This window comes from Macaca thibetana, chromosome 2 (genome assembly GCF_024542745.1).
Source record: "Macaca thibetana thibetana isolate TM-01 chromosome 2, ASM2454274v1, whole genome shotgun sequence".
Lineage (NCBI taxonomy): Eukaryota > Metazoa > Chordata > Mammalia > Primates > Cercopithecidae > Macaca > Macaca thibetana.
Window position 1 is genome coordinate 74,557,025 of NC_065579.1, and position 23,657 is coordinate 74,580,681.

At 39.2% G+C, this 23,657-nt stretch overlaps 1 protein-coding gene and 1 long non-coding RNA gene across 11 annotated transcripts in view; one reads left to right on the forward strand and one right to left on the reverse strand.

Moving 5' to 3' along the window:
- LOC126948365 (uncharacterized) overlaps window positions 1–23,657 on the forward strand; it is a 72,248-nt gene that overhangs the window by 36,858 nt on the left and 11,733 nt on the right. The gene's annotated exons all lie outside the window — the stretch shown is intronic.
- The window catches only part of TNIK (TRAF2 and NCK interacting kinase), a 408,855-nt gene continuing 396,817 nt past the window's right edge, over window positions 11,620–23,657 (reverse strand). For all 9 annotated transcript variants that reach the window (XM_050780052.1, XM_050780051.1, XM_050780046.1 and 6 more), the window contains 5 exons: window positions 21,279–21,379; window positions 19,140–19,289; window positions 16,879–17,038; window positions 16,489–16,628; window positions 11,620–14,273 (listed from right to left, as the gene is read on the reverse strand). In XM_050780052.1, the coding sequence (XP_050636009.1) occupies window positions 14,190–14,273; window positions 16,489–16,628; window positions 16,879–17,038; window positions 19,140–19,289; window positions 21,279–21,379 (635 nt within the window). In that variant the 3' untranslated portion in view covers window positions 11,620–14,189. The remainder of the gene's footprint in view (window positions 14,274–16,488; window positions 16,629–16,878; window positions 17,039–19,139; window positions 19,290–21,278; window positions 21,380–23,657) is intronic.

Sequence of the window (23,657 nt, forward strand, 5' to 3'; positions counted from 1 at the left end):
AGGCCACTGGCTGAATGAGGAAAGCCCTGTGGCATATGTCAGGAGGTTGGGCATAGGAATCAAGAGGGAATGCTATACATTGTTGAATTAAGTTTAAGCCTGAGGATACCTCTGTGCTTGAGGCTTTACATGGCAGACTGAAATCTGGCTTGGTACATAGATTAACTGAAGTTCTATCTTAGGAGTATACTCTTGCAACACGTGGCTGAGTCTTAGGCAATCACAGCAGTTTAATTTCAACTGATCGGCCGCCAGCTGATTCAAGTGAGGAAAAACACTGAGTAAGCTGTTACTGTTGTTTTCTGTCCATAATGTCATCTGACCACTTTGCAGGCCCAGAGTTCTTTAAACCTGTTCTGGTCTTGAGTGAGGGCTGCCCAATTCTAAAACTGAGAATGAAAGTCAATTAAGATCTTTAAACTAAATTTGTTGTAATGTTGTCACAACATTATTGTTGTCAAATTTCCTGCTCCATTAGCACTTTCTCTAGTCATATTGAATGATTTCCCCTTTCTCTACCCACATGCTCTTCTACTCTGTGCCTTTGTTCAAGCTGCTCCCTCTGGCTGGAAAGCCTTTCTCTTTTTTTTTCCTCTCCCAATGTCTTCTGAAGGCCATATTCCTTCCTTTTTGTTCCATGCAATCCTTGAAATCCTCAAATGACTGACTCTGCTTTTTGTCATTGTCTCTGTACATGTCTTCTGCCTTCCTCATCTCCCTTGCAACTTAGGGAGATCATTTCTCCATCAGCTCTTTCTGCCTCAGCATCCAGTGTGAGGCCTGTTATAGAATAGACAGCTAATAGATAAATGGCTACTTTGCTTTTCTTCACGTAGATAGTATATACTGCTTTAGTGGCTCCTCAGAAGCCAGATTATAGCTGCCTCAAATGTTTTAAAAAATAAGATGGCATATAAATGGTAAAAAAAATATGATGATGATATTGAATTCTCTGACATCTAAAGGTGATAAGGGCAGCCTGATTAAAATGAGCTGAAACAACGACCATTAACATGTTATCCACATTAAAACACTGCCATAAAACACAACCAAAACAAAAAGAGGATTCTCAGGGAAAATATTTACAATTAAACATTTTCCAAACCATGGGCTAGGGACTTCAGCAAGACTGGGGGTTGGGTGTTATATCAAGGGGTCCAACACCCCATCTGTATACCAGGCATTGTTTTTAGACTAAATACATGATTCATATGTATAAGTAATTATTTTAAAAATGAATGTGGCTTATAAAATGCAGCTTTATTTAAATGTGTTACTAAACTTTTTGTTGCTTTTCTGTTTCTGGGTAGATAGGAGGTGAACTCATACTTTTAAAAATTGGGAATGAATTCTTTTGGCAAATGAGGTAACTAGGATCCAGTTAGCTTATGACTTCTGAGTTTTACTGTGTCTTCTGTTTCACAGCATATCCACTGTAGTGGCACTAAAGCCTGTAGAGCTTTTTAAAATTCCACTTGCTTGATGAAGTACAGCTAAATAACTCTAAATCGTGGACACCAGGCAGGGTGTCTGCTTTGTTTCCAGTGCTGGGTGATGCTCTTGGTTTTTTCCTATCAATTTTTGAGATGGGCAGTATATTTCTATACTGAAATAAGGTCTGGACTTTTATAAAAGTTCTCTACAGCAGTTGTTACCATATGTTTTTAGATTTTACTAGCTAGGAAAAATTTCAACAAGAAAACTGAAGTTTCCCCCACTGATATGGTTTGGCTGGGTCCCCACCCAAATCTCATCTTGAATTCTCATGTGTTGTCGGAGGGACTCCATGGGAGGTGATTGAATAATGGGGGCAGGTCTTTCTTGTGCTGTTCTTTTGATAGTGAATAAGTCTCACAAAATCTGATGGTTTTAAAAAAAGTTTCCCTGCCAAGCTCTCTTCTCTTGTCTGCTGCCATGTGAGATGTGCCTTTTGCCTTCTGCCATGATTGTGAGGCCTCCCCAGCCATGTGGAACTGTAAGTCCAATAAACTTCTTTCTTTTGTAAATTGCCCATTTTGTAAATTGCCCAGTTTTGGGTATGTCTTTATCAGCAGTGTAAAAATGGACTAATACAGTAAATTGGTACCAGTAGAGTGGGGCACTGCTGAAAAGATACCCAAAAATGTGGAAGTGACTTTGGAATTGGGTAACAGGCAGAGGTTGGAACAGTTTGGAGGGCTCAGAAGACAGGAGCATGTGGGAAAGTTTGGAACTTCCTAGATACTTGTTGAATGGCTTTGACCAAAATGCTGATAATGATATGGACAATGAAATCCAGGCTGAGGTGGTCTCAGACGGAGATGAGGAACTTGGGAACTGGAGCAAAGGTGACTTGTTATGTTTTATCAAAGAGACTGGCAGCATTTTGCCTGCCCTAGAGATTTGTGGAACTTTGAATTTGAGAGAGATGATTTAGGGTATTTGGCTAAGCAGCAAATCATTCAAGAGATGACATGGGTGCTGTTAAAGGCATTCAGTTTTAAAAGGGAAACAGAGCATGGATGTTCAGAAAATTTGCAGCCTGACAATGCAATGAGAAAAAAAATCCCATTTTCTGAGGAGAAATTCAAGCCAGGTGTAGAAATTTGCCTAAGTAATGAGGAGCCAAATGTTAATCCCCAAGACAATGGGGAAAATGTCTCCAAGTCATGTCAGAGACCTTTGCAGCAGCCCTTCTTATCACAGGCCCAGAGATTTAGGAGGAAAATATAGTTTTGTGGGCCAGGCCCAGGGTCCCTCTGCTGTGTGTAGTCTAGGGACTTGGTGCCCTTTGTCTTAGTTGCTCCAGCTGTGACTAAAAGAGGCCAAAGTACAGCTTGGGCTATTACTTCAGAGGTTGGAAGCCCCAAGCCTTGGCAGTTTCCATGTGGTGTTGAGCCTGTGGGTGCACAGAAGTCAACAGTTGAGGTTTGGGAACCTCCACCTAGATTTCAGAGGATATATGGAAACACCTGGATGCCCAGGCAGAAGTTTGCTGCAGGGGTGGGGATCTCATGGAGAACCTCTGCTAGGGCGGTGTGGGAGGGAAATGTGGGGTCAGAGCCCCCACACAGAGTCCCTACTGGGGCACCACCTAGTGGAGCTGTGAGAAGAGGGCCACTGTCCTCCAGACCCCAGAATGGTAGATCAACCAATGGCTTGCACTGTGCGCCTGAGAAAGCCGCAGACACTCAATGCCAGCCCATGAAAGCAACTGGGAGGGTGTCTGGACACTGCAAAGCCACAGGAGTGGAGCTGCCCAAGACCATGAGAACCTACCTCTTGCATCAGCATGACCTGGATGTGACACATGGAGTCAAATGAGATCATTTTGGAGCTTTAAGATTTGACTGCTCTGCTGGATTTTGGACTTGCATGGGGCCTATAGCCACTTTGTTTTGGTCAACTCCTCCCATTTGGAATGACTATTTACCCAATGCCTGTACCCCCATTGTATCTAGGAAGTAACTAACTTGCTTTTGATTTTACAGGCCCCAGGTGGAAGGGACTTCCCTTCTCTCAGATGAGACTTTGGACTGTGGACTTTGGGGTTAATGCTGACTTAAGACTTTGGGGGACTGTTGGGAAGGCATGATTTGTTTTGAATGTGAGGACATGAGATTTGGGAAGGGCCAGGGACAGACTGTTATGGTTTGGCTGTGTCCCCACCCAGATCTCATCTTGAATTCCTATGTGTTGTGGGAGGGACCTGGTGGGAAGGGAATGAATCATGAGGGCAGGTCTTTCCTGTACTGTTCTCATGATAGTGAATAAGTCTCACAAAATCCGATGGTTTTAAAAATTGGAATTTCCCTGCACAAGCTCTCTTCTCTTGTCTGTTGCCATTTGAGACGTGCCTTTCACCTTCCACAATGATTGTGAGGCCTCCCCAGTCACATGGAACTGTAAGTCCAATAAACCTCTTTGTTTTGTAAATTGTCCAGTCTCGGGTATGTCTTTATCAGTAATGATTAAATGGACTAATAATACACCCACTCAACCCCAAATCTTGTGAAGAACAAAACTGTAAACTTTTAATTTTGCCAAACTAGAGCATTTAATAAAATAGCCATTTATTATCAGCATCAGCTTTCAAATACATTGTAACACTAAAATGAGGGCACACCATCTCCAAATAAGACGATCTTTAAATGAGCTTTTATAGAAAACTCACTATGCTGTCCTTTTTGGTCATTTTTCCTTGGACTAATGATAACTTTGGCCTGAGCTGTCTAGGCTTCCAATTATGAATGGCTATTCCAGTGAGAAGGAATGAGATGGGGGAAGAGTATCAAGTTGACCTGAAGGCTATGCTGTTTCTTTCTGCTCCAGTGATGCCTTCTAGCTCTAAATCCTTCAATTTTTCAACTGCCATCTCTCTTATTAAATGGGTTTAATAATAAAAGATGGCCGGGCGCGGTGGCTCAAGCCTGTAATCCCAGCACTTTGGGAGGCCAAGACGGGCGGATCACGAGGTCAGGAGATCGAGACCATCCTGGCTAACACGGTGAAACCCCGTCTCTACTAAAAAATACAAAAAACTAGCTGGGCGAGGTGGCGGGCGCCTGTAGTCCCAGCTACTCGGGAGGCTGAGGCAGGAGAATGGCATAAACCCAGGAGGCGGAGCTTGCAGTGAGCTGAGATCTGGCCACTGCACTCCAGCCTGGGCAACAGAGCGAGACTCCGTCTCAAAAAAAATAAAAATAAAATAATAATAATAATAAAAGATAACCTGAGATCCATGGAGCACTGGGTACCATGCTGAAAATGTTCGTCAGACTGTGATGCTGCTGATCCCTGTGCTCATGACTTTATGGGTAAATTAACATTGAACTTTGAAAATGAAGATGACTGATTTTGGAAGGGAGATGACCCTATATCAAATTGTTAATGTCATAGAACATGGATTTAGTTGCTTATGAAAATATAAAAACATGTATTTAAACTGTTGAGTGACAATTTTAAAACCAACACTCAAATATTTTTTTTTTTTCACATACAGAGAACTCATTTTGAAAATGTTTTTGTATCTTAACTGGAGTTTGTGATAATCTAGATTGTTCACAATGACTGTGACACCTTGTCCTATTTCTTAGCATCTTTTTCGTATTTTCCATCTATCCCTGAAACTAATGTCCTGCATTTTTCATGAGGACCTCAGGAGTCTGTAACTAAGCACCATGGAACTCCAAAATGCTTTTGGTCCTGGAAAGGTTAAGACCTTGATCCTGGCTCTTTAGCATGAATTACTCACTATCCTTAACAGATTTGTGAAAAGACACAAAAAGTAATGAGGACCAAAAAAAAAAAAAATTCTTTCACTGTTATATTGCTTCATATGACATCATTTCATTATCTTCCTTCTTTATTTTTAAAAAAGATTTATTAAGTGAGCAGGAAAATACATGGTTGAACAAACGGAAACTACAGGGTGTGCCCTTTACAAGACTGAGTGAAACAACAGATTAATCAGAAGGCATGTGTCAGTTTTCTACAATGAAACTTCATGCAACATTCGGTGGAGCTGAATATATACAGATGTTAGAGGCTTCCCAGAGAGGCAGAATTGTTGTCGTTGGAAGATTGTTAAGACCCAAATGTCATTAGGCTATCTTCAAGCTGCATTTGGCAGGAGGATACTTTCACTGTTTACTTCTTGTTTCAGAAAAAAAAATTGTCATGGTTTTTTGAACATTTAGACCAGAAAACAAAATTCAGAATCTCAACCACATCCAATAACTGCATTTATTGCAATGCCAATAGCTTAAAATGGATCATTATCTGTAAAAATGTAAGAGTTTTGAAATACTGCTTTTCTCATGGTTCTATATGACAGCCCCTCTTACAATCTTGCAACTTGGCCTGTTAAGATGATTCATGGAGCAAGAAAGTATAGCCAGGGTCATAGCCCGGTGTCTTCCATCCACAATAGCCTTCCAGGAAAGAAAATCTATAGGGTTTTCTATTTTCTATGTGACATCAAACCTATGCTTTTATGATATAAACTTTGGAGACAGTGTTTTTTTTTTTATTTTTGAAACTGAAATTAATCATATAGTTTTTTATCCTTTAAAAAATTCCAAAGCTCTGTTATTATTTTCATTCATTCTTTCATCCAACAAATATTTACTGAGTGACTACTATTTGCCAAGCATTCTTCAAAGCACTGGAGATGGACCAGTAAGCAAAGTATATGGTGATAAGTACTATGAAAGGCAATGAAGCAGAAAATGAGTGGGGGAACGAGAAGTTATTTGACACAGGTCTCTGACAGTAAAGGAATATCTGTACAGAGACCTGAAGGAAGGGAGGGAGTCAGCTATGTAGGCATCTGGGGGAAGTTTTGAGACTGAGAGACAGCAAGGGCAAAGACTCTGAGACAGAACATGCTTTGAGGGTGTTCTGGGTGAAGCAAGGAGGCCAGTGTGACTTTAGCAAAGTGACAAAAGAATTAGTAGATGAGGTCAGAGAAGTGGCAGTGGCAGCCGAGGTGGGGCCAAAAGTAGGACAGATTATCACAATGCCCTTATAGACACTGTAAGGATGTTGACATTGCAGGTGAGATGGGAAAGTATTGAGGGACTTTAGCAGAAAAGTGGCATAACCTGGTATGTTTTAACACCATCATCTCAGGCAAGAAGTGGCTTGGACCCAGAGTGGATTGTGGGTATATTCTGAAACTAGGGAAAACAGGATTTAAAAACGAATAGATTCGATGTGGTATGTGAAAGCGAAAAGTAAAGGATAACAATATTTTCTGGTGTGAAGGAATGGAGCTGCCATTTACTGGCACAGGGAGGATTGCAGTGGGAGTTCAGTAGTACCCCTTATCTGAGGGGGAGTTTGAAGACCCAGTGTGGATGCCAGAAACTGTGGATAATACTGAACCCTATACATAGTATTTTTTTCCTATCTATACATACTTCTGATAAAGTTTAATATATAAATTAGGCACAGTACTCTTGTACTTTGGGGCCATTATTAAGTAAAATAAGGGTTACTTGAACACACGTACTGTGATACCATGACAGTCTGATAACCAAGATGGCTACAAAGTGACTAAGGGGAAGGTGGTGTTTACAGCACGGATATGCTGGACAAAGGGATGATTCGTGTCCTGAGTGGGATGTAGCAGGATGGAGCAAGATTGCATTACAGTACTCAAAATGGTGCACAATTTATAACTTAGGAATTATTTCTGGAATTTTCAATTTAATATTTTTAGATTGCAGATAATTGCAGGTAACTGAAACCAAGGAAAATGAAACCATGACTAAGAGAGGACTACTGTGTATTGATGGGTGAACATGTCAAGTTTTAGATGCCAATGACACGTCCAAATGAAGGTACTTCATAGGAAATTAGACATACTTTTATGCCAGATTTATTTGGCATTCAGGAAAGAGATTGGGTCTGGAGATTAAAATGTGGGTGTTGTGTAAGTGTATAGTTTTTAAAGCCCCAAGACTGGGAGGGATCACTTAGAAGGGGGATGCCCAGGACTGGGGCACTCCAAGAAGTCAGCCAAGGAGATTGAGAAGGAGTGGCCAGGAAGGTGAGAGAACAGGAGAAAGATGTCCCAGAGCTGAGAAAGCATTTCAAGAAGGAAGTAATTATTAACTGTGTCAAAGACTGCAGATAACTCAAGCAGCATGAAGCCAGAGACCTAACCATTGCAATTGAAAGCATGGAGGTCACTGGTGTCCTTAGCAAGAGCCGCTGTGGTAGAGATGAAAGCCTGATTTGAGTTGGTTCAAAAGACCAAGAGAGGAGAGAAATTTAGGACGGTAAGTATACACAGTTCCCCCTAGAGAGTTTTTCTGTGAAGAGAAGCAGATAAATAAGATAGTAGTTATGTTACCGAAACACTAGGTTTGGTCTAGGTCCTGCTGCTTGCCACACAGAAAGCCAATCACTGAGATGACAAGTATTGCCAAGGAAGTAGGCTTTGTTTTGGTTGGGTGCTGCAGCCAAGGAGATGGGAGCTCAGTCTCAAATCCATCTCCCTGGCTGACCAAAACTAGGCATTTATATAGCAGGAAAGAAATGTAACAATGTGTAAGAAAACAGGAACTAGGGAGGGGCAAGAGGGCATCTGGTGCTGTGATCTGATGAGTTCCAGTTCTTTGATAATTTTTTGAGAGGACTGAAGGAAAACAAATACAAGTTTCAAGCTTTAACAGCAAAAACAACTGTCTATGGGACTATTGGGCCATTTCAGTTAGCCAGGGTAATGGGGCCAAGGAGGGTGTTTAAGACTGGAGATACTGCAGCATACAGAACATAGCGAGATACACTGCAGAATGCAGTGAAATAGGATAAAATAGGGGATGCAGAAGAGAGGATTCGGTTTCTGGGGCAATTATCTTTATTTGCTGAGATTGAATGGGATGTACTTAGAGCCAATGAGAATTGTCTGCTTTCACTTAAGGAGCCGATGTAGTAATTAGTAATGGTAAGTTTCACTGGTCAAGACCAGGGAACTGAGAAGCCAGGGTATTTGTACGACTGTCTAAGTGGGTATTGAAATAATCAAGAATGATGACAGGGTGGTGGTAAAGAGAGCAACAATGAGCCAAAAGCTAAAATTCTTGAGCAATGAGAAGGAGTAAAATAGGGTAATGTAGGGACTTGAGAGGCTGATGTCAACAGCTTCAAAACAGTGAGTGTTCAGGAGGAGGAAGGGAGAACAGTCTGGAAGTGGCAATGAGGAACAAGGAGGCATCCTACTATTAATGTTTTATTATTCATATTTTGACAAAGATAGCATATTATATTCCAGGGCATGGTAGTGACCATGTGGGAAAACCTATGAAAGCATTTTTAATGAATGCTTGGAATAACTGTAGAAAGTACTTTCTCGATGATTTTTGTATGCAAGAAAAAAAAATACCTGAAAGTAACCAAAAGTTTCAGACTGGAAAATATGCCAGGAAGATTTTCTTCTCTCATTCTCAGGTGAGGTTACAATCCAGTTTTAGCAAATTTTTGACAATTTAAAATACTTTTGAAAACTGGAGATTTAAAAAATGTAAACAATTGTAGGCACAGCAAAATCGTAGTTTCCCCTTCTGATATTACACATTTGGCATCTCTCTACAGTTATATTAACACAAATAAATGTTCAAAAATAGTTTTACAACATTCAATTTAAAAAACTCATTCAAGTTGTAATCTTTTGTTTCCTGCTGTAACCTAACATTTGAAATTTTGATTCAGGGTAATGTCCAAGGTTTCTTAAACATACCATAATAAGTATTGCTATTCCTTAACATTTACCCAAGGGAAAGAGATAAGGGAAAGGGGTAGCTGGGCATGATATTTACGATGTACAAATAATGATCCATTGCCAGAAATGAAAACTCACCTTTCCAGCAGCATTTGTTCAGCCTCAATAGTGCAATGCAACTTGGTGCTGATAAAAATAAACCATTAAAACCAAACCCTATCATGCAAGGAGTGAGTTTAAAGATATGTACACAAACTCAAAAATCTATAAACTTTAGGACATTTTTATTTTTAACTGTATTTTCTACTTTTCACCCAAACATTCATCATCATGGACTCAGAAGAGTCCAAGATTTTGATCTGGATTTTAAAAAACCCAAATATTACTCAGGAATTTTTGTTTAAAAATGCGTTTGTGGGGATTTTTATTTTGGTATATCCTAGCACTTCCTGGAATGGCAGGTCTAGAAGAATAAAGTCCAAAGCACAGGATTATGACCTCACACTGTTTAATGCTAAGCAAATTGTTGAATATTCTAGTTATCTATGGAAGAATTCCCAGAATTATGGTGTAGAAATAAAAACAACCTAGAAAATGTTTGGTAGAAATATACAAATTGTCAGTTTTGAACTTGCCAAGTCTCAAGAGGTTTTCTTCTTTGCTGGGACCAATTTTACACCCAATTTATTTAAGATCCATGAAAGGACAGCTAACTTTAGGGTTCCTGATACATAGTGACCAAGGAGAAAATATAGTGGCATTTATGAGAAATATTAGCAGGTAAATTAAATCAAATTTAGACTTCTGGATTTTAGATTTATGTTACAACTTTGTAGTCTCAGGGGAGGTCAGTTTTTGGTTGGTTGGTTATGTTTTGCTTGATTTGGTTAGATTTAAATTTTTGAAGAATGAACTAAAAGGTAACTAGCAAGTTAGAGACTGTTGAAATGATCAGAACATGGTATCAGTGGTGATTCTGGAATATAAAGAGCATAGTAGGGTCATTCAGAATTGTTATCAGCATGCCGTGGATTTTCTCATGTTTTTCTGCAGTAGGTTAAAATTAAAGTTTTATCAATAACTATCTTCTTTCTTAAAAATAATGTAGCACATCTTACATCTTAAAGCAATCAGCACAAATGCAAGTGATGCCTGTTCAAGCAGACTTTCAAAGACAGCACACACTGTTAACACAAAGAGCTCTTCCACGTTTCAAGAATACAGTGACGGGAACTGGTACACAAAATAGTAGGGAAAGCATTTTTTTTTTTTTTTTTTTTAACTTTGTGGAATGTGAGACTTTAGCCACTTCCTTTTCTGGCAGTGGATAAAACCAGAATGGTTCTAGCTTGAATTTCACATCTTTCTAATCTACTGGACAGGAGGGACCAGAGACACCGATTACCAATGAGTCACAAGAACAGACAAAAAATTGTTAGTAGGTTTTGACAACCAGGAACAAAGGTGTTTTTAAAAAACATGTACTTGATGCAAAGTATATTAGGAGTGCACCATAGAAAACATTGTCAAAGTGTTAGAAAAATGGAGCCCCTGTCCAGGTGGCCTTGTGAGATTTCACCCATAACTTAATATACCCTGTTTAATAAAAATAATAGTTCTAGGTCTTCTTGAAGGATTGTTTAGAAGTCTCCAAGAAAAATAATGAGATCTAAAATAGAGCTGTTTGATTTTATGTGGAACTTAGTGAAAGCTGTCTTCATTTGTATTGTGTGGTATGACAGTGGTCTGTCTGGAACTGGCAGGGGGAAGAGCCTCCTTATTTGAAGGAACTTCGCTGGGCATCCATTCCTGCCACCACTGGATGCAGGAATCCATGCTACAGTGTCCTTGAGTGGCCCCCAGGAATGATGGTCACCTGTCAGACCCCAGACCCAGACCATGGTGTGGGCAGGCTCAGTAGATTTTACTGGATGATTATTAATTTAGAGCTGTAAGAACTGGCAGATCTAGTGAAACTTACTCTGAGGGGAGGGCTCAGTTTCTCCAATTTCTCTTTGTAGGAAAATAAAAATAAAATAAGCCAATTTCTAGAGACAAAATCACCTATAAAAAGATCAAAAGGAAAGATTTTTTGTTGTTGTTGAGATGCTATAAAAATGGATGAAAAGCAACCATTCCTCCCCTACCCCCAAAAAGAATTAAGGCAATTCAAAATGTTTGGATGAGACACAAGGACACCATTCTGATATATTCTGCATGTTCTAGGCCTCCTTATGTCAGGGCTGGGGTCTGTCTTGCTGGAGGGAACTTTATTTTTGAAGATAAAAGCCTCAATGAATTCTTTAAATATCTATCTTTTAAAGAGCACAGATTTCTGGGGGCCCCTTTTAAATTTGGAATTGCCTTGTACTCAGTGTAAAATATTAGTACAAAAATATAAAAGGCATGGCTTGATGTTTAACGTCTGTGTTTTATTGTTGGCACCAGAAAAGCTCATGTTCTATGTTATGTCACTGTACATACTGTAAACAAGACTGCATTAATATTGTTTTCTTATGATTTGTTTCAATGAATCTAGATTTTAAAAAATACATTCACAAACTACCTTATGTTTAAACACAATGATTCCCTTTTATTTCTTAACTGTACCCAAAATCCCATAATAAAAAAATCATTTAAAGCTGTGTGTTTCAAACTTATCACTTAGAAATAAAAACAAAACAAAACATAAAAACAAAGATCAGTTTGCAACATAATTTAAAGAAGCTTCTGGTTTAAAATACCACAGCAGCAATATAAAGAGCTGGTGGCAATCACATTCGGGAATGAAATCGAAATCAATATATTTTGTCCACATCAGCATCCAATTACAGTAGTTGTGAAATTCAATCCAAAAAGTTATTGCTGAATTTGTGGCATGAAATTTGAGAAGACAGTATTGTTCAGCAGCACAATCACAGCAGTAAAAATGAGAACAGGAGGATTTCATTGCTTTTGAGAGCTAAAGGGACCATGAGGAGGATATCTTGCTGAGTGCCTGAAGATAATCCTCAGTTACATTCCTGCATATTACCTACTTTAAATAAATGCAAATGACAACCACCTTTTCAGGAGGGGAATAATGTAATACAGAAACTAGAATGTTTCCCCTTCTCTTCCCCACCTTGCCCGAACCACTAGATTCAAATGACTCAATTCAATTTTCCTAACATGTATTTTGTTCTCATTAATAGTACATCAGCTGCTTGTGTATTTAGGCAAAATCAGTAGGATCATAGTTTTTTTTTTTTTTTTTTTTAATCCATTTACAGTAATTATTTTCTCCAGAAACAAGCCACATTAATTTTTGTCATTGGATTCCCCCCACCTCCAATTTTTTAAGAAGAAAAATTTGGTCAACTACTGTTTTGTTTTAAAATTGTTAAATGCACCTGAGATTGCCAGTTGAGCTCTCTATATGTCTCCTGGAGATAACACTGCTGTGATGAACAGTGAAACAAAAACAAACAAAACGAGGTAGGTTAAAACAGGAAGCGCAACACAGATATTGTTTGCAACACCTTGATACCACAGGCGGCCATGCTTGTAGCTTTGGAAAAAAAAAATCCCAGTCACGTAAAAGTTCAAATCATTTGAGTAAGAGTTTATAAGGACACAAGTCAACCTGAACTAAATACATACATATTTCTGCACAAATGTTGTTTACCATATGTTGGGTAATTTGGAGGAAGGTAAAGTGATTAGGGTCTCAAAATTTTGTCCAAAGCCTTGCTTTCAAGTTCTCTAAAATTGGAGCCAATGATGCCTCCTGTATCTGAGGCAGGCTTAGGAGTCTAGTCCCTTCTCTCACCCACCCAGGGAGAACACAGGCAGCTCAGAAACATTTATTATTAATTTTTTCAGTCACAGTTTTCATCTTGAGAAAGTGGCACCCTCAGGAGAGCGCTGGGAATGTTGAGAGCCTGAATATCATCCACTCTCCAATTCCCAGAAACAACTCAACAAAGTCTCAGTCCTAATGAAGCCCAAACCAAGTGACCTCTTAGCCGGCGGGGGGGGGCGGGGGGGCTTTGTGCATTTTAAAAAAGAATATGTAAGCTTGTTTCCCAGAAGCTCTTTCTGTCTGACCCCATCTGTCATCCCATCTTTTGCCCTGATCTGTTGCATAATAGCTGAGGGAAAGTTGTGTTAGAGAATCCCTCAATCTCTAGGCCAGCTCAACTCAATGGCATTAGTATCCTATTCAACACACTCCATTCTGTAAAGGGCCATATAAAAATACGGCCTGTCAGATTCACAAAAGTGGTAGTTGATTTTATTAGACTAGTAGTTTTAAGGCTAGTAGTTTAGCCATTTAAAATCTATTTCCCAAAAGAGGGGAAAACTAGTATTTTTCTTCTCTTTTAAAAATTCATTAGCCAGTTGCTATCAAAAAGCAACCTTTTGGGTTGGTGAAGGCAAGAGAGTTCTTAAATTACCCCACTATGTAGTTATGGCCTTCAGCGTAAGGAGATAAGGTACATTTATTGTGCTGTCTCTCATCACTGGAAACTGGAAATTTTACAACATACCATATACTTAAAACTAGTAGGCAGACAGAATTAAAAACAGACTCATTTTCTCAGTATGCATTCTTTCCCCATTCTTACAGAGTAAAGGGGTAAAGAAAAAAGGTAAAAACCTGAAAACCCACCATAACACAGCTTAATCATTTTAAGAGCACACAATATTTGTTTCTATCCCTAACTCTGAAGGGCACATGGTCCATCTTTGTCCACAGACAAGGCAGCATTCTTGGGGATCTCCTGGAAATTCCTGCCACCTTTTTCTCTCCTTCTCAACCAGGCTGCAACATTGAAAGATGGACTGTATTGGGAGGGGCGGAGGGAGAGGAAAAGGGGAAAGCGATATGTTCAACCAAGCCTTCTGATTCTGCCTCTAGACTGGCATAAGTCCACATGAGTTATGTTCTTTTAAATTAGAAATAACGCCATGAAGATAAGTGCCAAGTGCTCTTCTGTTACCAGTTCATCATGGAATTTCTGTTGAGGGTCATGAAAAACACTTGGCTACTTCCTCCAGATCGCACGGATGCAAAAAATACCTGTTTGAAATTAAAAAGAAGTTAGTTCAACTGCATGGTCTTTTCCCCTCTTTTCTTCAACCGTCCATCCATTTTTCTCTCACATGTCCTATCCTTGCCATGTGTCAGGTCTTAAGACTCAATGGCCTGTGTTTATAAAGTCCCTTTGGATATCGTGCATCCTACGTAAAAACTCCTGCCTTTATTCCTATGGTTGTTGTTACTCCTTATTGTGGTATTGGTCTCCAGACATGCTGAAGGGGCTGTATCTTCATTTGTAACATCTCTTTCAGTGTTCGCTTTTTAAAAGGGAGTTTCATGCTAGGATAACATGCTGGATTTCTGGCCTAGGAGCCAACAGGTTCTTTGTTAATTTCTAGAAAGGCACAGAAGCTTCCCTTCTCTCACCCATAAATGACAAGAAAGTAGACTTCAGGAAGGAAGGGAATTCCTTCAAATTCTCAAAGTCAAGGGGGAGTTTTAGGCCTACTGTTATACAATTTCAGATTTCAATTTTTAAAATTTAAGATAAAAACATTAAATACTGTGGTCAGGGCAAGGTATTTAATGCCTACTCATTTTGGCATTTCAAGAGTTAACGCTCGGTTTCTCTGCTGATGGTGGCATATCCCAGGGCAAATGAGATCATAGCATTAACAAGTAGAACCACAGTCCATTAGGTCTGAGTCTGTTAAGTCATTTTATCAAACAACTGACAAATGCAAGAAAAATTTGGGTTACTGCTTGCTTGAGCTGAATGTTAAATATAAAAGACCCACTGTCCCAGGAAAGTAATATTTTGGGCTGTGGCCTAGCCCTTCAGTCAGCTAATACCTAACTTTGGTCCGAGGCATTTGCTTTTGTCACTAGTATAAAGTCTGCTACTTCATTTCTACAGCTTCTTCAGAAGAATGCTGTCTCTCAACAACTTCTTAGGAAGGTCTGTGGAAATGCTTGACATTCAGCTAATGCTACATATGAAAGTAATGCTACTCTCAGGGTCAATGAATCAAAATGGAGGACAGAGAGGGCCCATGGAAAACCACAATGAAGAAAAGAAAGGGCTGCTGTTCCCTCCAAGTTGTGTGCCCCTGGCTCTAAACTTTGGGTTCCAGACACTGGTGTGGTCCCAGCCTACTCCTAAGGGTGTGGCATGGCTTGGAACAGGCCTGCTAGGGTAGGTTTTCAATTGGAGTGTGGGTATCCATACCCAGATTACTCCTAGTTTTTTGATTCTTAGAGACTAGGTAGGAGCTAGAGTTTTACTAGGTTAGGTTTGTTTTCTGGGAAACTAAATGGCTGGAACCATCTTTGCCACCTGCAGCTACTGTCCACCCAGACCACATTAGGTCAGAGTAGTGGGCCGGGGTTGAATATAGTTTAGGCCCACATCACCAGGGTTGAACTAAGACCAACCTGACCTTTGAGGAACTGGGGTGGACAAAGGGATGTACAAAAATTCAACCCATCATACTGTTTTTCTATAGGCGTTTATGTCTGTGGCTTTGGGGACAGCATTTCTATGTTGGCCACAGCCACAAAGGATGAATTCACAAATGCAATACGGCTTAGCTACTAAAACCTCAGGGTTACTCTATAGGGAGGGTAAGGGAGAAGCAGTACTGCTGCAGAATACTCCTCTGAGGTGACTGATCATGCCAGACGGACACAGCTAATTTCACTGGAAAACAGTTCACCTATGACATTTCAGAAGAAACATGGCTGGAATGACACAAGACATGGCACTAGTTGAGTTTGTGATTGTGAGTTCCTTAAGGAATGGGTGACATTTTAAAAAAGCTTATATTTCTACATGTCAAATGTTTTGGATTTAAAGGTGAATATAAGGTGATTGGTTAGGTCTTGAAAGTGACTTTGTGAAAAGTCTAAAAGTGGAAGTATAAAGTTGACCCACTGTGAGATGATTAATGATGGGCCAACTGCTCTAAGTGCTTAGGAGAATTTGTGGTGTCTGCTGAGTCATCATAAGGCCTTCAAGCCACAAAAATTTCTAAGAAGTTTACAAGAAATTTCTAGATGTTTTTATGTAGTTTTTGACATGTGAATAATATATTGAGTGTTCACATGGATCAAACCAAATAATGCCATTTCAAGATAATATTGATTGTTTAACACAGATGTGATTCAAATCAGTATAAAGGAAAATGAAGGTTTCACAGGTACCTGGTGGTCTCTTAAAATGCAAACACTAATGCAAATGTTGAAACGGATTTACCTTATCATTTCTTTCACATAGAAACTTTAACCTTTGAGCTCGCTTATGCATAAATACTCCATCCAAATGTCCTGTTTCCACTGACCGGATCTCAATAGCTTTCTCGCCCCAGCCCATTATCTGATTGGAATGAATGTAGGCTGTCAAAAGGAATTTCCAAAACTGCATTAAAAACATTAGATGGGCAATAACTCACAGCATCTGTTCACATCTTAACCACAAAAATGACAAACGACTTGAGATAAATGGACAAAGCAAGTCTTACAAGAGTTATTCACAGACTGTTTTTTTTTTTTTTGGTGTGGAATCAAATGGTTGTTTCACATTTCTTGGTTTTCGTTTCATTTGGGGGGTGTAACTGCTGAAGGAGATAAGGAATGGTTAACCTACCCACAGACGTGGGCATTTCTCCCCATTGGAGCACCACATCCTTAGTTATCCGGCCATAGGTGTTTACATACACCCCCTCATCCTCATAGCAAACAAGCATTTCCATTCCATCTGTTTTAGGCAAGATGACAATAGCATGAGGAGTGATATTGCCCTGAATCTAGAAGACAAAGAAAGGCCAAGCATTATTCTTTTAAAAAATAAAACAACACTTTGACTATTCATCTCTAAGAACTGCAAAAAAGAGGTTTTTGTTTATTTTCATTGTCACCCTAAAGACTGAAATTTGCTTTAATTTAACCACTGACTTGTAAAATACCCTGGCAAATCAAACTTAGTCACTAGATTAAAAATTCAATTTATCTGTTCCTAAAAACAGCATGTAAATCTATGACACACCTACTATGTGCCAATCATGGGGCCCTTTACATATATAATTTCTAGCACCCAGAATAGCTCCCCAACGTAGATAGCTTTTTTACAGATGAGGAAACTGCATCTCAGAAGGGCTTTGTGTCTTGACCAAAGCTGTGCTAGTATTTGTTAGTAGAGTTGGGATTTGTGTACATCTTGCTGATGTTGAAATTAATGTGTTTTCTATTAGCACAACTACTTCCAAAAAAAGATGAGGAGAATGTAAGCCAGCTGAATCTAATGGAGATGGCTTAAGTGGGGTCAAATGAACTCCTATCAAAATAATCTGTGAAAAAAAAAATAACCTATCTGGGTGTCCAAATGGCAGAATAATTCATGGCTTGGTTAGAAAAAATATTTAGAATTACCAGTCATTTAAAAAAATCACTATTGCTGCGCACAGTGGCTCATGCCTGTAATCCCAGCACTTTGGGAGGCCAAGATGGGCAGATCACGACATCAGGAGATCGAGACCATCCTGGCTAACACAGTGAAACCCCATCTCTACTAAAAATACAAAAAATAAGCCAGGCGTGGTGGCAGGTGCCTGTAGTCCCAGCTACTTGGGAGGCTGAGGCAGGAGAATGGTGTGAACCCAGGAGGCACAGCTTGCAGTGAGCCAAGGCACGCCACTGCACTCCAGCCTGGGTGACAGAGCGAGACTCTGTCTCAAAAAATAAAAAAAAAAATCACTACTGAAATCAGTGTATATTAATTTGTTCTAGGAAAGGAAATGTGATGTTGTGATCCCCGTAGTTGCGAATGCCATGGCTGACCAACATGTGCTTGATGGATTGGAATAAGAGAGTTGAGGATGATCATAGTTATGCCTTAGCTGCCTCACCAGGAATGTGAGCTGTGAATCCTTGTGTTCACCCACATACACATGAGTTAAAAGCTGTAATAATGCAGCAATGAATGGCAATCGTGTGTGTGTATGTAATATACTAAAACAACTTCTTTTAGTTATTGCATTTCATTAGAATAAAGTCCTCAAATTCTCAAAATACCAGTCAGCAGTAGCTTCAAACATTCCTGATAGTTTCTCCTGTATGTTAGCCTTGGAATTACACACAGGACACACAATTTACACTACACTGATCCTAATAAGTGAATCCATGTGCAGCATTTCCCTTTAACAGTTATGTTTCAAGCAATATGTCAGGATAGTAATATGAATATTTTAGGGCTAGTAAGATACATAATTTGCAGGACCCTGTACCAACTGCTTTAGATCCATTACCTCATTTAATACTAATGATAATCCTATGGGATAAGTCTTTTTATCATATTTTACAGATGTGAAAGCTGAGGATTGGAGAGGCTGCCTACTGTGTCCATTATTGCAAAGCTAATACATGCTAGAGCCAGAGTATGAGCGCCCCTGTGTCTGACTCCACTATACCACGCTGCCCTCAAGCTGAAGTAAGGAACTAAAGATAGCAAAAAAAAAAGAATTTTCTCCAATAAATTAGTACCTGACCATTGGCTTTCTCTAACATAAAATGAACCAATTTCCCTTCAAAAACTGAATGTGGAAACTTGTCTACCGAATATAATTCATGCTCTTGAAAGAAAAATATCATATTCATTTTAATCTAAAGTCCAAAGAGACAACATGTAAATGCCAAATGATCTCTATTATGTATTCTCCAGTTTTAGGAAGTCATGTAAATTAAATTTATGTATTTTAGTTATTAAAAGCAGTATACTTAATGAAGAACGAAAGTCCGTCTGCTGGTTAGTAAAGTTTGCATGACTTCTACTAAAACTGTGCAAAACAAATCTCTTTCTACATGCAGGCTGTTGTACACAGAGCCCTTGGAAGTCTACTTCTGGGTACTTACATGAGATGGTATGTAGATATCATAAGAGTTTCCTGAATCAACATCAATTACATGGAAACCAGTGTGTGAACCAAAAATAACCTTTAATCTTTGACCTTCTTCTACCGTGAGATCAACTAGCAGAGGCTTGTGCTGGAGATCTGCAAAAGACTTTAAAAATCACCCCATCAGTATCCGCATCACTCAAAGAGGTATCTTAATAATTTTTTTCCTTTAGCCACTGTCTAGAGGAAGTTAACTCCTAACTTTATTAAAGTGAAAAGCTAGAAAATTTCTCTTTCAGTTTTAGGTCTGTTGATATTCTGGCTGTAGGAGGAAGGGTCTAGCATCCATTTTTGCCCCTTTCCCTACCCTTTGTCCTCCAGGTCAATGAAGTTTAAGCTGGTGCACAGGTGTAAATTTTGATAGTGGTAATGTATATTAAAGACCTGGTGCCTGGGTGCTGCTGTTTTTTCCTGTTTATTTCTGGCCTTTGTCCTCGGAAGAAGGCCCAGTTACCTCTCTGGCCCCTCTCTTTCCCATGTGGCAATGAGGCCCATCCATAGCAATTACCCTTTCAAAGACAGCCTGGGAGGGACAGCCAAGGCCGGCTGTTTTCTCAGCCTGTTCAGTGTTAATGGGCATGCTCTGGTTTGGAATTTCTTCAGCGAATGAGTGGGCATAAGATTGGCACTTTCTCTTAATGTTGGAATCTGAGACTTGGGTTTGGGTGGTAGAGAAAGAGGTGGGAGTGGAACATCACAAGATTGATGGCTTGCATTGACTATTTGGGTTTAACTAGAAAGCAAAAAGAGAGGTCTTGTCAAGTTTGTGAAAGTTCTCTGTGTTTGAATCCAGAGCCCAAGCCCCACCTAACTGTCAAGTGTTCCTCTGCCATTTTCCTTTGCTATTTTTTAACAACACTCTACCTTTGGGCCTTGAGATCTGGGAGAGCATTTGTGAAACTACGATTGCCTTAGCTATAATGCCACTGCTACCTCTCAGACCCTTCTCTTCTCATCTTTTGCTAACACCATTCTGACAGCACAGGAAGCTCAAGCCTCCTGTCCTTGTCCTATGGGAAGGCTTTGCCTCTTGCCAGTTCCACTCTTCCCTGTTCAAGTCTTTGCCTTTGCTTTTCCCTCTCTCTGGGCTGGATCTGGTCTGTCAGAAAGAACATTTTGCACTCTCTCATGTGCTCTGGGTCATAAAATGATGGCAGTAACTTCAGAGCAAGAATGGGAATGGGATGTTGATTGAAAAGCTTTTGTGGAGACAGATTTTGGCAGAACAGGACACTTTGGCTTTTAGGAGTTATCCCTTAATTGTTATTAGTAACCTAGTGCATTCCAATTTTTTTTTTTCCATAAAAGTGAGGTTATGGAGGGGAGCCCATTTCCATTAATGAATCTATTTTCCTGAGCACATCACAAATAAGCTATCTGCACTAGGGAACAAGGTAGAAGTGATTCAGCTCTGAAGTGGGCCTACATAGTGTTCTAAGGTTTTGCCCTCCATGGTGAATGTGGCAGAAAAGAATGAATAAGGAACCAAAGGGAGATAACAGTCATAAAGGTGGGGAGAAAAAGTAACAGCCAATGAGACACAAAGAAGTAGACAGACATAAGCTGAGAGAGACAGGGAGTGTGAGAGAAAGCAGAAGGTAAGTTTACTTGGGCTATGGATAGGTTATGCGGCTCTGAACACATCTGGGTGCCTGTAAGTACTGGTCCTCCTGGTATTCGGGTGTCAGCTTCATGAGCTGGGGTCAACAGGACTAGCATATCCCCATCCCACTCCTGGCAAATCTCATGAGTGACCAATCCAACCATGGTGGGTACAAACTTAGACAAGGTAAAAAATGAAAACACAATCAAAATAGAAGAATGCAGAAAAACTAGGTCATTTCCATAAGTTAGCACTGGGGACATATAAGCATCACCTGCATTTTAGGGACTTCATCCAGAAAAATTTATGAGGATTAAAAGATTTAGAGACTAAGTTTAACTTAGTCTTTACTTTTGAAACAATAAAACCAAGAGTACCTACACTTATTATCTATATGAAAATTGGTATTGGTCTATATGGACTATTTTATTAATGGGTAGAAACTGAAAATTTTTAAAAAGCACATTTTTAGATAATCACATGCCTGCTTACCTTAAATGCCATGAATTTATGATATGGTTTAGGAGCCCAAGCATATATTTCCACAGCATTCTTTAAGGCAATCACCAAAAATTTGATCCTTTCATATTTAACTGTAATAGAAAAATTATGAGTTAAGAAGTACATCAGGTTATTCAAGTTCTTTGTATTAATAATGAATGTATAAGCAACAATATGTAAATTTAAATATTGATGTTGGGTGTCAGCTTCATGAAGGTGATTATTCCTGGTGTGGAATTTTTTTGTCATAGATACTGATTTAGCTTCCCTTAGCGAACTTTGGTTGGCAGAACACTTATGGCCTTTGCTTTATATTGAAGACTCTCTTCATCATCCAGAGATATAACTGCTTAGGACTGTCTTTAACACTAGGTCTAGATGTTGATATTCATTGTAATAAGAATGCATAATTTCCTTCATGTTAGCTTGCCTGGCATTTACATTCACCCACACATAAGTAGCTGACAGCAGATATGAAGATGGTAGAAAAATCAGAAAATGGGCAGACATAAAGGCTGCCATTTGCTTATTATTTATATTTGAATTCCAGTTACTAAGTGAAATAATTGCTTGTTTATGCTTCTAATGAAAGGGGGTGTTAGGAGCCTTGGGTTCTGTTAATGACTTAAAGGGCTCCGAATACTGACAAATCCTTTTACTCTTTAGACAGATGGAATATTAAGCATTGTAAATTCTATGGACAGACACTTAGTTCAATGATTGAGTCTCCACATGCTTTTGCCTCCACAAAGTAGTACTCAGTAAATGCTTACTGAATGGATGAATGGAAGAACGGACTGTTGTCTGGCATTCTCTTCATTACTCTTACCTGTGTGTGTGTGTCTCTGATATAATAAGCAATATTTACAGTGATGACCTTGAGAGATTGAACAATCCTTTAAGCGCCTTCTGAATCTTTGCTATTAAGTGTGGATTCTAATTCTTAGAGAATTCGTAATCCACAATTGGTACACATGGCAATCAATTTCTTTGTAAAATATCTCAACAGACAGAATATTCTGAGTCCTAAAGAAACTAGGTAGGAAAAATTTTAATATACTTAAATGACATTAAGTTTCCAGTTATTTGCTTTATAACTTTTCATGACATAAAGTGTTTATTAGACTATTTTTGCTCATCTCTTCACCTGAACCCTAGGAAAAGATCCATAGCAGTTGGCATTGAAGGAACATATTTCAAAATAATAAGAGCTATGTATGACAAACCCACAGCCAACATCATACTGAATGGGAAAAAGCTAAGAGCATTCCCCCTAAGAACTGGAACAAGACAAGAATTTCCACTCTTACCACTCCTATAGTATTGGAAGTCTCAGCCAGAACTGTCAGGCAAGAGAAAAAAACAAAAAGCATCCAAACTGGAAAAGAGGAAGTGAAATTATCTCTGCTGATGACAGGATCTTATGCCTAGAAAACCCTAAATATTCCTCCAAAAGACTCCTCCAAAAGACTCCTGGAGCCGATAAGTTCAGTAAAGTTTCAGGATACAAAATTAATGCACAAAAATCAGTTGCATCAATAATGCTCAAGCCGAGAATCAAATCAAGAGTTCAATCCCATTTATAATAACACACACACACACACACACACACACCTCACACACACCCCTAGGATAATACATTTAACCAAGGAGGTGAAAGACCCCTACAAGGAGAACTACAAAGCACTGATGAGGGAACCATAGATGACACAAATGAATGGAAAAACATCCCATGCTCATGGATAACAAGAATCAATACTGTTAAAGTGACTATACTGCCAAAAGCAGTCTACAAATTGCCAATGTCATTTTTTACAGAATTAGAAAAGACAATTCTAAAATTCATATGGAACCAAAAAGGAGCCAAATTGCCAAAGCAATCCTAAGCTAAAAGAACAAAGTTGGAGGCATCACATTACCTGACATCAAACTATACTGTAAGACTGTAATAACCAAAGAAGCATGGCACTGATACAAAAATAGACATATAGATCAATGGAACAGAATAGAGAACCCAGAAATAAAGCCACATACCTACAACAAACTGATGTTCGACAAAGTCAACAAACATAAACAATGAGGAAAGGACACCCTGGGAAAGTTGGCTAGCCATATGCAGAAGAATGAAACTAGAACTTTATCCCTTACCATATACAAAAATGAATGCACAATGGATTAAAGACTTAAATGTACCCAAAACTATAATAAGAAAACCTAGGAAAAACTCTTCTGGATATTGGCCTAGGCAACATGTTTATGACTAACACCTCAAAAGCAAATGCAACAAAAACAAAAACAGACAAATGGGACTTAATTAAGCTAATGAGCTCCTGCGTGGCAAAATAAACAATCAACAGAGTAAGCAGACAG